The sequence below is a fragment of the Bradysia coprophila genome, chromosome X (assembly GCF_014529535.1).
Source record: "Bradysia coprophila strain Holo2 chromosome X, BU_Bcop_v1, whole genome shotgun sequence".
NCBI lineage: Eukaryota > Metazoa > Arthropoda > Insecta > Diptera > Sciaridae > Bradysia > Bradysia coprophila.
Window position 1 is genome coordinate 1,412,091 of NC_050737.1, and position 14,797 is coordinate 1,426,887.

Here is a 14,797-nt window from a genome sequence, read left to right on the forward strand (position 1 = left end):
TGCCTCCAGTTGAAACTAGATCCAGTACGCGAGTTAACGATGATTCGTCTCCAACAAAAGTTACAGTTACAGAAATTCTTAAAGATATAGAAGCCATTCTAGTGCCACGTATTCGAACATATAGAGATGAATCGATATCATTGTTAAATGCGAGAATCAAAGCCATGGACGAAGAAAACCAGCGTCGTGATGAGGAAAACAAGCAACGTGACGAAGAAAACAAGCAGCGTTTTAAAGAAATGGAATTAAAGATCACACGGCTGGTTCAAAAACTTTTACAAAAAATTCCCTAGACGAACGAGCTTTGCAAAATTGATGAAATTTAAAAACTTTTGTGATTTGCTGAAAAATAAAAAATTCTGCAACAATGACCCAACCCATTGTCTACAACATTCGAACTAGAACCAAGCGGGCGCCGGTTGGCGCCGATACAAAAATTTTTAAAATGTGACGTCATTCTGCAAAAATCGCTTCTACACTAAGATCTCTCCTTGCAGTCAAAAATAAAGAAAAGAAAGGAAAGTCAATTCGTTCAATTCAATCCTGAATTAATGAACGTATGAACTTTTTGGAATTGTTTTATGGAAGTCAATATGGTCGCGGTTAATTTGCGAAGTATTTTTTCGATTGTGATTGAATGAACGTATGAACTTTACGGATCACCATATGGAAACCCGTTCTTAATTCTGCTTCTTATGGGATTGGTGGAGTCCCGAGTTACTTATTGTGCTGATCTTGGATTTCCCCGGCCGACGATCCATCACCAGTGGACTTATACGCGACTACGGTTGTTTGAGACCTGACGGCACGGGATATATCGAAATTGATTGTTAACGAGGACTGGAATGAATTTATTGTTTATTTCCCTGAGCACGGTGATGCAGTCAACAAACAGTTGGAGCTCGTTCGAAGGTACTTCAGCACCGCCGAAACGGAATTGGAAGAGTTGCGTAAAACTATGAAATTTGACAATGACTTCTCGGTATTCAACGGCAAACAATGGAAATCCATAGCTATTATCGCCATCAAGAAAAAGGAAACAAATTTCTTTGAGATTTTCATGAAGTCCTATGATAAAGAACAAGAAATTGGCTTTCTTACTAAAAGCACTGAATGTTCACTAAGTTCGATGGGAATGATCTACGCATAAGTTCATGAAGGACCAGCCGTAAAACAAGCAACTTCAAGCTCAAATGAAATTCGCACAAAGAGATCGGTAACAGGAATTTACTTTGAACCGATGATGTTTCAAGTTTCATTGCTACAGTCTAATAAAATTAGTTTAGAATACCACGACGAAAAAGAAATTTCGGCTGTGAGTTGCGATTCACATTTTTCTATATAAATCGAATAAAACGATCAATTACAAATGTTTTTCTCGTATTTAATTGCGTCCCAATGGGCTGATGGGACACAGTCATTTTACATGAATTCAAAGTTTGTCGATTCCAAAAATCGTTCCTTGAAAAAATCCGATCTTTCGATTTTCTGCCCGTTTTCGCCTTTGAAAAATTTCTTTATTGATCTACCAGCTTTCGCCTTTTCGTTATCATCCTCAAAGGTGACTGGACAGGCAAGCTTCAACAGTACCTTTTCCGCTGTCGACCAACTGAATCGAACGATTCTCGGAAAACCGAAATAATGTTCTGTCGATTCCTGCAGAAACGAAACGGTTTTCGGGTCGTTTGGATAGCCACTGCCGAATATGTCATGAGTTGTCTCCAATCCTTCGGCGAATTTCCACACTTTTAGTGCATGGTCACGTGTCACTTTGGCACCTGTTGAATAGAGATGGTAAAAATGATCAAAAAATGGCCTTTCGCACAGAGTCGATTTGGTATTGACGCACATATACTTGCGGCCGACACGATTGGATAAGTGGAATCAGCCTTCTTAGCAACGGTAATTTGAAAATCTGGAAACAGTGCGCTCAATTTGGCTTGATACTTTTCGGGTGGTCCGACTGTGTCTACGTAAATTTCCGCTATATTAACTCCCAGGTCTATGGCAGCATTTATTAAACCGATCGCCGAGTCCATTGAAAGCTCGTTCAGCGAATATTTGGTTCGTTTCAGCATATTTCGACTGATGGTGTTTGGTGATATTGCTTCTACAGCCCATCTGCAATAGAATTGATTGGACATTTCAACACCAAAATACTGACGACGGACGGTAGTATGTATTTGTATACGTACCCCACCGCTGTGTTTGCATATTCCTTCCGATTCATGTCGTCAAAAATATTGTCTCGAGTCTCTTCTGTCAATTGTTTCGAATCGGCACAGCCAAGTGTTTTCAGCACTTCTCCATCACTTAACGGACAAAATGCAATGCCATAAACCATTGGACCTGAAATCAGAATTCTGTTCACGATATTCGATTCTCGTCCACTTTTCGTTTATATGCTCACCTAATACTGGACCTCGACCGGCTTCATCCACTCCCAACATACATGGTTCATCTTTACACTTTTGCGGAATGTCCGATGTGTACAGTATGTTCTTGGCATTGTTTTGCTTTGCCAGAAATGGTCCCAGATCGTTTAAAGAGCCGATTTTATCGGTCAATGTTTCCGTAATTTCGTTGTTAGAATTTTCCATTGTTGTTTTGATTCTGTTGACATGAATTTATTGCGCGAACATTATCATGCGTGAAGTTTGCGCTGTGTGGTCACGCAGTGGTGATGGTGGTGATGGTGAAAAACACACCGGCCGTGACGTTGCTGTCAATTCTTAAAGCAAAAAATTGGCGACAGAAAAGTTCAAATTCAAAAAATGCAATTCATTTGGAAATTTAGTATTCCTCTGAATACCACGAGCCAGGCAATGTTATTCGGTAGATTACGTAAAAACAACAAAGTTGATTACAAAAAGATTTAATTCCAATGGTCCCTTGCACAAACACCTAATTGGAAGACGGTGTAAGCAATTCGCTATCCAAAAAAGCAAAATAAAACTTCAGAAGACCTTTCGGATCTTCCAGATTTGGATAGTGACTGATGTCATCCGGCAACACATCACAAGAACCAAGTGGCACCATTTTCTTGAAATTTTGACACAAAATCGGATTGATTGGATCAGCTGGACCAGCTATTAGATGAATCGGCTTTGTCGTACTGTACTTGACGAGAGAGCCAACCCAACGATCTTCATTTTGGAAGCGCTGATCGATGTAGGTCAACAGTTCACTCATAACTTCATACCCGTTCAAGTAGCGTTGCTGTGACCACATATCGTCAATTTCTTCCGCCGTAGGTTTGTTCGTACCGAATACTTGATTTAAACTCGCTCGGAAGAAGTAAAAATTGGCGATTTTTGAGAATATGAATTTTAGGTAGGGTAATCGTAGCAATTTTTGTCCAGCGATTGGAATATGCTTTCGTGGAAAAATACCACCATTAAGCAACGTTGTTGTTTTAATGTCGAATTTCAATTTGTTATCGTTGTAACGAGCTAATAACTCTTGTGCCACTGTATCGCCATAGTCATGGGCCAGAATGTCCAAGTCACTAATCTTCAATCGTGCTATCAAAGCTTCAACAATATCTGCCTGGAATGTAATTGGGTAACCGAAGTTGGTCTGAAAATTTGAAAAAATTGGCGTCCATTCAAGTCTCTGAAAAATGGTTTTCTCTTAAGTAATCCACAGGCTTATCTGAAAATCCGAGTCCAATGAAATCGGGTGCAATGACTCGATCGAACCTTTTTTGCAACTCTGGCAGCATTTTATACCAATCGAAGCTGGACGTAGGAAAACCATGTAGTAACAATAAGGTTCGTTGATTTCTCGTGTCTGCAGCTGAGCCCTTTACATCTAAAAACTCATCGTTCGTACAGTCCCCGATGCATATCATTTATATTACTTTGTCGTACCTTTATAGAAAATGTTGTAGCCCTTAAATGTAAAAAAGGTTCCAGACTGCCTCCATTCGGTAAGGAGTTGCGAAGGTGATGGAGGCGGATAATTAAAGAATGCTACCGCTACACCGATAATTACGATGATGAACTTTAAATTCACGGAAAATCCCATTGTATGCACACAAAACACAAGACAAATAGAAGAGAATGACAAGAAATTGTTTACAAAATTTTGTCTTCTTTTTTCGCGTAATAAACAGATTAAATTTTCCAGCAATATAGCCGTCTTGGAATCGAAAGTATATTCGGTAGACACCGTAGACACATTCGAAGTCTTTATCATGTCGAACCGTATCAACGAAATGATTAGAAAACAAAATGTGAGATTAGGGAGTGTTGCATAACATCGCTAAAGTTCAAACAAGTCTTGTTTATATTTACCGGCGAATTGAGAAAGCAAACATTTCATTGTCTCCAGATTGTTTTCATTTGAACAATATGAAACTTCAGAAGTAGATTAGCAGCTAAATTGCTTTGTATGAATCAAGTGTGAGATCAATGCAAAATGTATCATTACGCCCAATGAACATGCGATATCACGAGCTAATGCGATGTGCGTTTGGTAATCTCATACTGACATAGAAACGTCTTATTTCAACGCACTGTAAACCGTTATTTGTTAGCGAATAGTCTCAGTCAATTTCCTTTTTTTACTGATGCTGAAAGTGATGATACTGGAAACGACAAGATGATGTTAGAGTTCTATTGCCGGAAGCAGTGGTGCCGAAATGTTTTTCGTTAGCTTCTCATACGAGTTCATAAATCATTCCGCACTTCTTGATTTGAATCCATTTAGTCCCCTTATCATACTTCTTGTGATTGAGTCAATATTTCAGTAATTTATTTGGAAAAACAGTTCGAAATCACTCTAAAACGACGCTACTGCACAGATATGTGTCGCATTCATTGGAAAGATTTTTTTTTTGTAATTTTGTTGGGTAAATCGACTCATTTAACTAGACAGATTTTCCCTGATATTCGAACGTTCGTAACTTTTCAATTTGTACTGGGTATCGAAGGGTAAAGAGTTTTAAGATCTCTGCCCATTAAGGTTCAGGTTTCCCCATCAAAAATACCCGATCTGATCTGAAGTTTCAAGGTCACTAAATCTTTTCAACAAAGTGAAGTAAAAGATTTGCAATCAATCTCATGAAATTAGTTAGATAGTAGGTCCGATAGTAATAATTCTGTTAGAGAGACAGCAACAATTACTAGACTCATAAATTACAAGTCTTCCGTCGATTTATAAAGTCCATAAAAGCATTCTACCTTTTATAAAGACCTGAAAAAAATCTTAGTAATAGGTAATCGGTACACACACCGGGCAAAATTGAATTAAAAGAATTTGATTGAATTTTCACCGTTTTTTTTATTTAGATTTTATTGAGTTTTATAATTTTTTTTGTCTTGTCTTTTTCGTAATTAATTATATAGAATTATACAATGGATGCCATTTTCGTTTTACAATCATTTTTAAAATGATAATTGAGTAGTATTATGGGATTGATGATTCGATTGATATTAAATTGAAGCGGAGAGACATTTTGTTACACTTTTTCTACGGTTTTTTTTTTGTTAAATAGATTTTTCGATGTAAAAATTGAGTTTGTTGCTAGTTTTTGATTTATTGGCGATTAACAAAAAAAAAATTAAAAGGGAAATGCATAAATAAATACGTGAAATTTCTTCATAATATTGCTATTTTGTCAGAGTTTAATTTGCTTTTATCTTTAAAATAATGAATTTCATTTCAATAAATATTATTCGATGTATTTGTGTGTGTAGCTATTCTGTTGCGCGGTATTTCTTACATTTTTTTTTCGTTAAACATTTTAAACCCGAATGGAATGCATTGTACATAATATTTGTTGTTTAGCTAGAATTGATTCTTTCAATTGATTTTGCAGACAGTATAGTTCGCTCTAGGACTTCACTATATTTTTTATTGTCAATAAATAATTGTTTTTCTTTTTACATTCAGAGAGAATTCCATGTTTTGACATCGAACTTGTTCGTTCAACCTCAAAAGTTAATATTGATTTAATAAAATAATTAAAATCGCACAACCCATAATACTAAACGATTACCACCCGCATATTGTTTTGTAACTCATTGTTTTCATTTATGTTCGTCGTTTATCTCTTTCTTTTTTTTGTGTTTTTTTTTCTCTTTTTTAAATTGTAGTATAAATTAGAAGTCATTTTTGTTTTTACTTTTATTTTTGAATCTTTCCCCCGTCACTATCCTTTCCTCAATTTGTTTTTCATTATTTTTTTTTCGTTTCACTTGATTTTAACTTACATTTTTTTTGCATTTGTTTTATTATAATATATCACACATCACATTTTAAACAATTTGCTTTCTTTCGAATCTCCTTAAAAAAACAAAACTTTTTCTCCCATTTTGTTTGTTGTTTTGTCGTTTTACTATTTCTCTTGTTTTTTTTCTCTTCTTTTTTTAATTTAAAAAAATTTACCTTTCTGTCAGAATGTCTGATTCCTCCTTTATTTTTTTTATTTTTTCTTTTTACTTTCAATTTGAATTCTTAAAAAAGAGCCTGCGCTTTGCTAACCAAAGCCAATTCACAATCAATTGTAAAATTTTAAAATTCTGGTTTGTCATCGGTTAGACTCTTAAGTAAGTTGTTTTGTTCTATGTAAATTTTCATGTTTTGTTTTTCTTGTGTTAAATTTTTATTTGAATTCTTTTTTTTTTGTTTACTCTTTCATTTATCATATCCTATCGTTTGATACGTTTTTTATGTTTCTCGTTGCACGTATTCAGTTCGTTTCATTGAGTTTGAAACTGTGGCATTGCTGTCGTGTACATCACTTGCGGCTGCCCGGTATTTCCGTTTGGCATTCCCGTCTGGACTCCCCAAGCGACGTTTGGCTGCTGTACCATACGGAAACTGGCTGCAAAACGGGAAAAAAATGGAGAACGAACGAATGGTATTAATTGTTTTAATTTGATTCGAGGAATAAAGAAAAATTTGCAAATAAAAATAAAGAATTTTTTTGTCGTTCCCCGGTTTATATGATTAGTTAATGGAATGTGATGTTGTCCGTTTTTCGAAAACGAATAGTTTCTTTACAATCAATGGAAACATTCAACGAAAGGAAAATGCATAACAAATGTATGAATGGATGAAATGTAGATCTAAGGAGAATTCTATTTCTACGCAAAGAAAGGCCGAGATCTCGTTACAAACTGACGTATATCCAATAGTAGAGTATAGGGGACACGTCAGTTTGTCACAAGAAGAATCAGAAATGTTCAGCATGTTGGGACTTTGGATTCATTCGCAGATGATTGACTACTAACTTTGAGAGTAATGACTGGCCATCAGTCCTGACATTCTCTCACCAATGTTTGTGTCATCGCTCCTTGACTTTCACAAGTATTACCTTGCTTGCGATGAGTAAGACAACGCTTAGGTTGAAAAATGACCAGGATGATCTAATATACAGGCAACGACTCAGGAAATCAACAGCATAGACAGACGAGGAACAAACAGAGATTTTTTTTTTTTTTGGAAATTGGAAAGGTTGTTGCTAATTCTAAGAATTGTTTTTTGTTAACTCAGGAGCGAAAGGTACACTTTTTGTCCAACTTGTCAAAGCATTCGTTACAAAAAGTGTCTGATGTCACACGGCCTAAAAGCTGACAAGTACTATGATGAATGCTGGATGTGGACACGAACACAATACATAACAAAGTATTCTCTGGATACAACGAGTCCATTCCAATTTAAAAAAAAAAACTGACTCAAAGCAAAGTTGAAAGTTTTTTTTGTCATTGCAAAAGCTTGACACAGACATTGAAAAAGACTCAACAACAACGACACAAACACCGATTTTATTATTACAATGCCAGCGATATGGAAAATGTTTGATCATAATTTTGGTTTCTACCACTGTTTCGATCAGTGAGTTCGTTATACGGCCTACCATGGAAGTCCTATATATTACAGGAACTCTATCAGATCACTAATTTTTGGTTCAAGTTAATTGTCTCTAATCGCCGTTGAATTTGAATATATTTTTTTTTAAATTTGATTTTATGGTTTTTTCCACTCCTTCCAGTACAGAACAGTCGAGTATATGTCAAGGTTAGTTGGTCGTAGTAAAACGAAAACATACAAACAAAAATCGTATACTGCAGAGGACAATTTCATTGATGCCCGAGACACTATATGGTGGTGTTAATGTCATTTTGGATAAATACAAAATGTGTTAAAGAAATAACAATGACTTGTAAATTGATATGGGAAAATTGTAAACATATATTTACCACATAACGGGCCACTGACGTGAACAAACCAAATAAGGAGGTAACCGTAATCCAAAAATGACATTTTATTGCCCTAAAAATTGACAAATAGAGTATAAAGGTTGTGACCAAAATAAAATTATTATTTTCACAAAATTTGTTTAGCGATTGAAGATGGGATTTATTTCTCTGTAAAAATTTCTTTTTATTTTCCTAATCCAATGACCAATGTGATATGGTTACAATTTTACATTTAGATTCATCGGTACAATGTTTGATAAGAAGATAACACGACCAGAAAATTGGAAAACTGAAGTATGATCCAATTTGTTTGGCAGACGTTTTGGCGTTGTTGAGGTATGCTGGCCAATTCAAACAAAGTAGGGACGACGTAAAAGTAAAACGGTTTGACTGATTTTAACACTAAAAGTTCGCTAAGATTTACCTGAGAGTAACGCAGGACATTTTTGTTTCATGACTCTTTCTCCATTGTTTATGGAAAAGTTAATGGGAAGTCTACCGTCCATAAAGGTCGGTGAATCGTTTGGGAAATTTATGAGTTGTGCATCTTTCAAATTTGAATTGTAAAAATCATACAGATTTTTGGTGAGATTCGGCGGTAAGGCCGAAAGCACACGAGCAATGTTGCGTTGATGGGATCGACAATTATGCTGCGTTTTTCATTGATTGCCTGTGGTGAATATCGAATTACAATGGAAAACGCAGCATGATTGTCGATCGCATCAATGCAAAATTGATAGTATGCTTTCAGCCTAGGCGGTTAGATTTATTCCTCCTTTGATTTAACGCCAATACGTGAGCTCAGTTCAAATCGGAATTTATTGATATTATCACCGCTGATAAAGTTAAAGTTGAAAAATCTAATCTCAATATTGAAGTGCTGTTAGTGAAAGACTACTTGAGGGACGAAAAAGGGAAACTGTCGGCGACAATCATAACTAACGATTCATACGCTTCGTTAAGCCATGGTTCTTGAAATTATTAATCTTTCTTTCAATTTTGGGAGAATCGTAGCCATGGAAACATTAGCAAACAGGTACATCGTGACAAAAGTTTAAAGAATCATAAAACTTACTGACATATTTCTGGCCAACACATTCTTTAAATCGATTTTTCACCATGAAGCCATGATGGCTCATTTTTGATCAAATCGTATTAAAGAATGTGTTGGCCAGAAATATGTCAGTAAGTTTTATGATTCTTTCTTCATATCTCATCCTAAAGAAACTGTTCAAATCTATGTCCAGATTCTGGCCACCAGAACCCAAAGACCAAATGAAGTACTGAGCTCGTGAGAGGCCTTTAAGGTTCGAAAGAAATATCAAAAATTTTCGTTCACATAAAATTGCTGCAATGCATTTAACGTGCATGATGCATCAACAGACATATCACCTCCGGAATCAGAATTTTAAATGGCAAACAAAACTAACTCCCAGACACTTTGTACAGATCTAATTATTAGTTTCAGCTTAAAGCAGCAAACAATCGCTGTGCAAGTTTGTAAATTAAATTTCTCCCGACAGTATCGGCTTCACCTCCATCAAAGAAATAATAAAATGAACCAAAACCCCCGCAGTTAATGCAAGATCAAAAATTAACATGAAAAAGACTGGAAAAAGACGGAAAACCAAACAACAACAATCGATTATTATCAACGTGACCAAGTAACGACACATGAATCAATTTCAATAGAATTATTACTTGCCTGCTCCTCCTTGCTGAGGATTTGTGTAAGCATACGGATAGGGATAACCAGGTTGCATGTATTGGGTAGGCATTTGAGCAGCTGGTGCGGGATAACTCTGCAATGAAATAAAAACTCGGTATGAAAATCAGAGCATGGCAACGTCGTCGTCACGCAAAAATAATTGAAGAAGGAATCACCGGTCTATTACGCACACGGGAGAATTTGTACATCATCAGCCGATGTAAATTCAATGTTCTTGTATTGCGCATGCTTGCAGACTATTTTGTGGTTACTTCTTCAAAAACAAAAGGAAAACATGAATGTCAAAGCATCATCTAACTGAACGAATGGTTCAACCGATTCATGACCATATCGTGACGCGAGCATGCTTTGACGAGATTCATGAATGATTGGTGTGCGTATACGTTTTTGATAATGGAAAATAACTTACCGGCTGATACCAGTAACCCACTTGTGGATATGAATAATTTGGATATTGGGCTCCATGTGGTGGTCCCTGTTGGGCGGCAAGCGCATTATTCATAGTTTGCTGAGAGTTTCCGATGTCGCCACCATTCTCTTTTCCCCAAAAACATTTAACCTGATAACCGGTTATCTCGGTGTTATTTGTATGTTCTATGGCATGTGTTGCTGCCTCTTTGGCCATGAATTTGATGAAAGCGTAACCTTTCTCCTTGAATACCCTCACATCTTGTATGGGACCGAACAATGTAAAGTGTTTGTGTATCAGGTCTTCGGTGATGACATTCGGTGGAAAGCCGCCACAATAGACGGTTGTATTTGTTGGGCTACTCCGTTCGTACACTTCCTCGTATGATGGTCGATTGCTTTTCGTTCCTTTGATTTGCTCGCGCGGTGGCGGTGGTTTTCTGGTGGACCAGTTTGTTCGAATGGATCGCGAACCCAACCACTGACCATTCATAGCTTGAATTGCGTTTTCTGCTTCAGCTTTCTTGACAAACGACACGAACGCGTACCCTTTGCTTTTCATTGTCTGTGAGTCACGAACAATGCGACAATTCGAGATCTCGCCGAATGGAGCGAACGCTTCACGCAACGTATCGGTTTCGATTTCCGGACTCAAATCACGAACTACTGACATATTTCTGGCCAAACACATTCTTTAAGATCGAATTTTTCACCGATGAAGCCACTGATGGCTCATTTTTGATCAAATGGTGAGGTTTTTTTTTTCCGAATTTGATACTCAAACTAACAGACGCCTAGACGTGGCTGATATTATGAGCCTGATAAATTGTGCACGTTGATGCCATCGATCGACGTGACGTACAAATCTTACACTTTAGAGACTAGAAAAATGGTTAAAACTCATCTCGTGAGAGCATATTAAAGAATGTTGACGTTGGCCCAGAAAAATAATGTTCAGATATGATGTTGTAGACAGGTACATGAAACACATAAACGAAGTGCGATTAAAATTCGAAAATACAATTACTGAGAAACAAAAAGTGTGCCAATTGTCGTTAAATAAGATGAATAGATGGTAAGCCAACATATCGACTCTTTGCATTGTTTACAAGTAAGCTATATTTTTTGGTCGACTTTGAATTCAGTTTATTAGTAATTACTTTTCTTAAATAGTATTGAGTGCGAAAAAAGAAAAAAGCTAATCCAATTGTATTGTGTTGATTGATTTATCAAGCCTATTTCTCACTCAAAATACCATTTTGTTTGACGCTTCTCGATGACAGTTTTGTCTATCTCTCCCTGTCTTGTTTTTGACAGGTGGGGGAAATATATGTTTCTACTCAAAACAATGTTACCAAATAGTTTTTGTTTCGAAATAAACAAATTGATATATTTTGAATAGTGAGGAAAACAAGTTAAATCGAACGTTCTATATCCGTTCTGGCAATTCTAAAACAGAACTAAATAATTAAAAAAAAATTAAATAAAGTAAGTTTTATGGTTCCTTTCTTCATATCTCATCCTAAAGAAACTGATTCAAAATTCTATGTCCAGATTCTGGCCACCACTGAACGCCAAAGACCAAATGAAAGTACTGAGTCTTCCGTGAGAGGCCTTATAGGTTACGAAAAGGAAAATATCAAAAAATTTTCGTTCACATAAAATTGCTGGCAATGGCATTTAACGTGCATGATGCATCAACAGACATATCACCTCCGGAATCAGAATTTTAAATGATGCAAAACAAAACTAACTCCGGCAGACACTTGTACAGATCTAATTATTAGTTTCAGAACTTAAAGCAGCAAACAATCGCTGTTGCCAAGCTTTAGAATTAAAATTTCTTCCCGACAGTTATCGGACTTCACCTTCCAATCAAAGAAAATAATAAAATGAACCAAAACCCCACGCAGTTAATGCAAGATCAAAAATTAACAATGAAGGAGAACTGTGACGTATCTTAGTAGAAATTTTCTATTTCTTCTTCGTAAAAATAAATAACTATTTCAAATCTTCGACACTTTCCAACAATCTGCGTAATCACAGAAATGCATTCAGGCTCTGTTTAATTATTCTGGCTGAAAGCTTAATTGAGTAGCAAAAACAATTCGTAACAAACTGATCCTCTGTAAATCACAATAACAGCTATTGTCATTACGAGTCGCAATTAAATTAAAGTAACGAAAAAAGCAGACGGCATTTATTTTCCAGAAGTGAATATGAATAGCGTGAATTTATCGTTGGGAATTAGAAGGCAGTTATAAATATCTATCTATAAGTGTATATAAATTGTGATTATTATATTTTCAGCAGGAAGAGCATCTGGACATTATTAATGTTTCAGTAATTCCAAACCAGTGTAATACCAAACATTAGAATGTCGCGAATTAGACGAAAGTGAAAATGAATTTATTGGTTATTTTCTTTTAAAAAACATGAAATAAATTCTGACGCACATACATTTTCGGTAAAAGTCAGAGTGTAGTAAAATATGTAAAATAACTGCCATTGGTGTGAACCGATGCGATATTTCAAGATGAGAATATGTAACGAGAAGTATAAATGACAAACCGAGTAGAGACAAATGTTCTGATCTTTTGAGATGCGAGTCGTGATCTCCTAAGTACACCTCTGTATCAACACACTATCCCGAATCCAATATTCAAATATATAGGATGGTGAGTTTGAGACTTGCACTGCTCAGCGATAGCCCAACATTTTATCTCTGAGATATCATTGTGTTAAAAGGCTAATCAGCGCGATATGACGAGAAATTAACACCAGGAGTTCATATAGTATTATGGTGCCTTCAGGATCACATAGACATGATACATTTTGGATGGCTGAGATCGCCCGTTAGGAATAAGGAAGGCGATAATCTGTGTAGACTAGGGATGGAAAATAAAACAAATCTAAAGTATGGATAAGAAAAAGAAGAACGCTAATGGCATAATATCCGAATACCGTCGCAGCGCAGAGACCAATAACTTAGTCTGTAAAAGCAGAATATATTCACGCGTACATATCTTACTCTTACGAGCTCATTCACAGCAGAAAGAAATAGTTGTGCGTTTGATTGAGCATATGCTACTATCAGGCTGTGATTGTTAATTCTGTTTCTTGTATTGCGCATCTGCAGACTATTTTTGGTTACTTCTTCAAAAACAAGAAGGAAAACATAATGTCAAAGCATCATCTACACTGAAGCCGAATGGTTCAAGTCCTTCTTTTGAGAGATTAACACTTAATTGAAATCATGTATCGCAAGAGTAAAATATGACCTGAAAGTAAGAAGACTCGTTATTGCCACGAGATCAAATGATTGGTGGTGCGCTATGAGCGCGGTTAGCCGTGAAACTTCAAATGAAGAGACAAAACCTAAATAGTGACCTATGGCTGGTAACAATACCCAGAGTGTTATAAAACTGTCTCACACCTCTGTGTGAGATATGTAATAAATTTGCGTGAGAATAAAATGGCGCGTTTGCTCAATTAATATGCAATCTTTGGTATCTCCTTCAGTTTGGGTAGTCGACGCACACAAGCCGATTATTCATATTTGCTGAGAGTTTCCGATGGTCGCCTATGCGCCAATTCTCTTACAGTATATATTTTACCCCAATGACATTTAATCCTGCATCAAACTCATGAGGTGTATTGGCTCTGAGTGTGTAGTTATTTGTTATGTTATCTCTTAATGGGATACGTTGTTGTATTGTCCTCGAAGCTCACCTCTTTGGCCCACTCGAGAGTTATTTTGTGAATAAATGCGTAACCCTCTTTGCGTACCTTGAATACCGCCTCACATCTTAGTCATGGTGACCGAACTCAAATGTATAAAGCTGCTTGTCGTATCAGGTCATCTTTCGGCTGAAAGACAATTCGTGCGAGGAAAAGCCAGTCCAAAAATAGAGCGGCTTGTATTTCCTTGGGAGCTTAGACCTGCCGGAATTCTCCTGCTAACACTCTATAAACACTTCCTCGTATGATGGTCGATTGCTTTTCGTTCCTTTGATTTGCTCGCGCGGTGGCGGTGGTTTTCTGGTGGACCAGTTTGTTCGAATGGATCGCGAACCCAACCACTGACCATTCATAGCTTGAATTGCGTTTTCTGCTTCAGCTTACTTGACAAAGAGCACGAACGCGTACCCTTTGCTTTTCATTGTCTGTGAGTCACGAACAATGCGACAATTCGAGTATCTCGCGAATGAGCGAACGCTTCACGCAACGTATCGGTTTCGATTTCCGGACTCAAATCACGACGAATATGTGGTGATGGGTGCTCGTATCTGTTTTGGGTTGATTGCCCGGACTTGTGGCCCAATTTACTTTCATTTCTTTCTCTAAGAAAAGGCGTTTGTTCATCGCTGTCAATGCTGTTGCGGCGGCACCATGATTCGAATATTCAATAAATGCATACGGATCGTTGCCAGATTCACGAACATTATTT

General features: G+C 36.7%; 3 protein-coding genes across 3 annotated transcripts in view; all 3 read right to left on the reverse strand.

Annotated features, from left to right (window-relative positions):
• Positions 1-1,362: 1,362 nt before the first annotated feature.
• Positions 1,363-2,662, reverse strand: LOC119082565 (ribonuclease H2 subunit A). The gene is made up of 4 exons (XM_037192095.1): positions 2,411-2,662; positions 2,196-2,349; positions 1,850-2,121; positions 1,363-1,778 (listed from the first exon to the last, which is right to left on the reverse strand). The coding sequence occupies exons 1-4, from the start codon at positions 2,598-2,600 to the stop codon at positions 1,423-1,425; spliced, it is 972 nt and encodes a 323-aa protein (XP_037047990.1). The 5' UTR covers positions 2,601-2,662; the 3' UTR covers positions 1,363-1,422.
• Positions 2,663-2,863: 201 nt separating this feature from the next.
• LOC119082387 (mesoderm-specific transcript homolog protein-like) lies at positions 2,864-4,203 on the reverse strand. The gene is made up of 3 exons (XM_037191918.1): positions 3,873-4,203; positions 3,647-3,813; positions 2,864-3,579 (listed from the first exon to the last, which is right to left on the reverse strand). Exons 1-3 carry the CDS (start codon positions 4,198-4,200, stop codon positions 2,905-2,907), a joined length of 1,170 nt encoding a protein of 389 aa, XP_037047813.1. The 5' UTR covers positions 4,201-4,203; the 3' UTR covers positions 2,864-2,904.
• Positions 4,204-6,362: 2,159 nt separating this feature from the next.
• LOC119082364 (nucleolysin TIAR) overlaps positions 6,363-14,797 on the reverse strand; it is a 40,629-nt gene continuing 32,194 nt past the window's right edge. The window contains exons 3-6 of the mRNA XM_037191886.1: positions 14,607-14,788; positions 10,349-11,007; positions 9,916-10,012; positions 6,363-6,832 (exon numbers count right to left, since the gene is read on the reverse strand). Coding sequence (XP_037047781.1) covers positions 6,708-6,832; positions 9,916-10,012; positions 10,349-11,007; positions 14,607-14,788 — 1,063 coding nt within the window. The 3' untranslated portion in view covers positions 6,363-6,707. The remainder of the gene's footprint in view (positions 6,833-9,915; positions 10,013-10,348; positions 11,008-14,606; positions 14,789-14,797) is intronic.

Bases quoted from the DNA above. Each gene is read 5' to 3' on its own strand.
- LOC119082565 (XM_037192095.1), bottom strand. From the start codon at position 2,600: ATGGAAAATTCTAACAACGAAATTACGGAAACATTGACCGATAAAATC. The intron at 2,350-2,410 runs GTGAGCATATAA...TTCTGATTTCAG, and splicing joins CGGTCGAGGTCCAGTATTAG to GTCCAATGGTTTATGGCATT. The intron at 2,122-2,195 runs GTACGTATACAA...ATTCTATTGCAG, and splicing joins TATGCAAACACAGCGGTGGG to ATGGGCTGTAGAAGCAATAT.
- LOC119082387 (XM_037191918.1), bottom strand. From the start codon at position 4,200: ATGATAAAGACTTCGAATGTGTCTACGGTGTCTACCGAATATACTTTC. The intron at 3,814-3,872 runs GTACGACAAAGT...ATGAGTTTTTAG, and splicing joins CTACAACATTTTCTATAAAG to ATGTAAAGGGCTCAGCTGCA. The intron at 3,580-3,646 runs GTGGATTACTTA...TCAAATTTTCAG, and splicing joins TCGGATTTTCAGATAAGCCT to ACCAACTTCGGTTACCCAAT.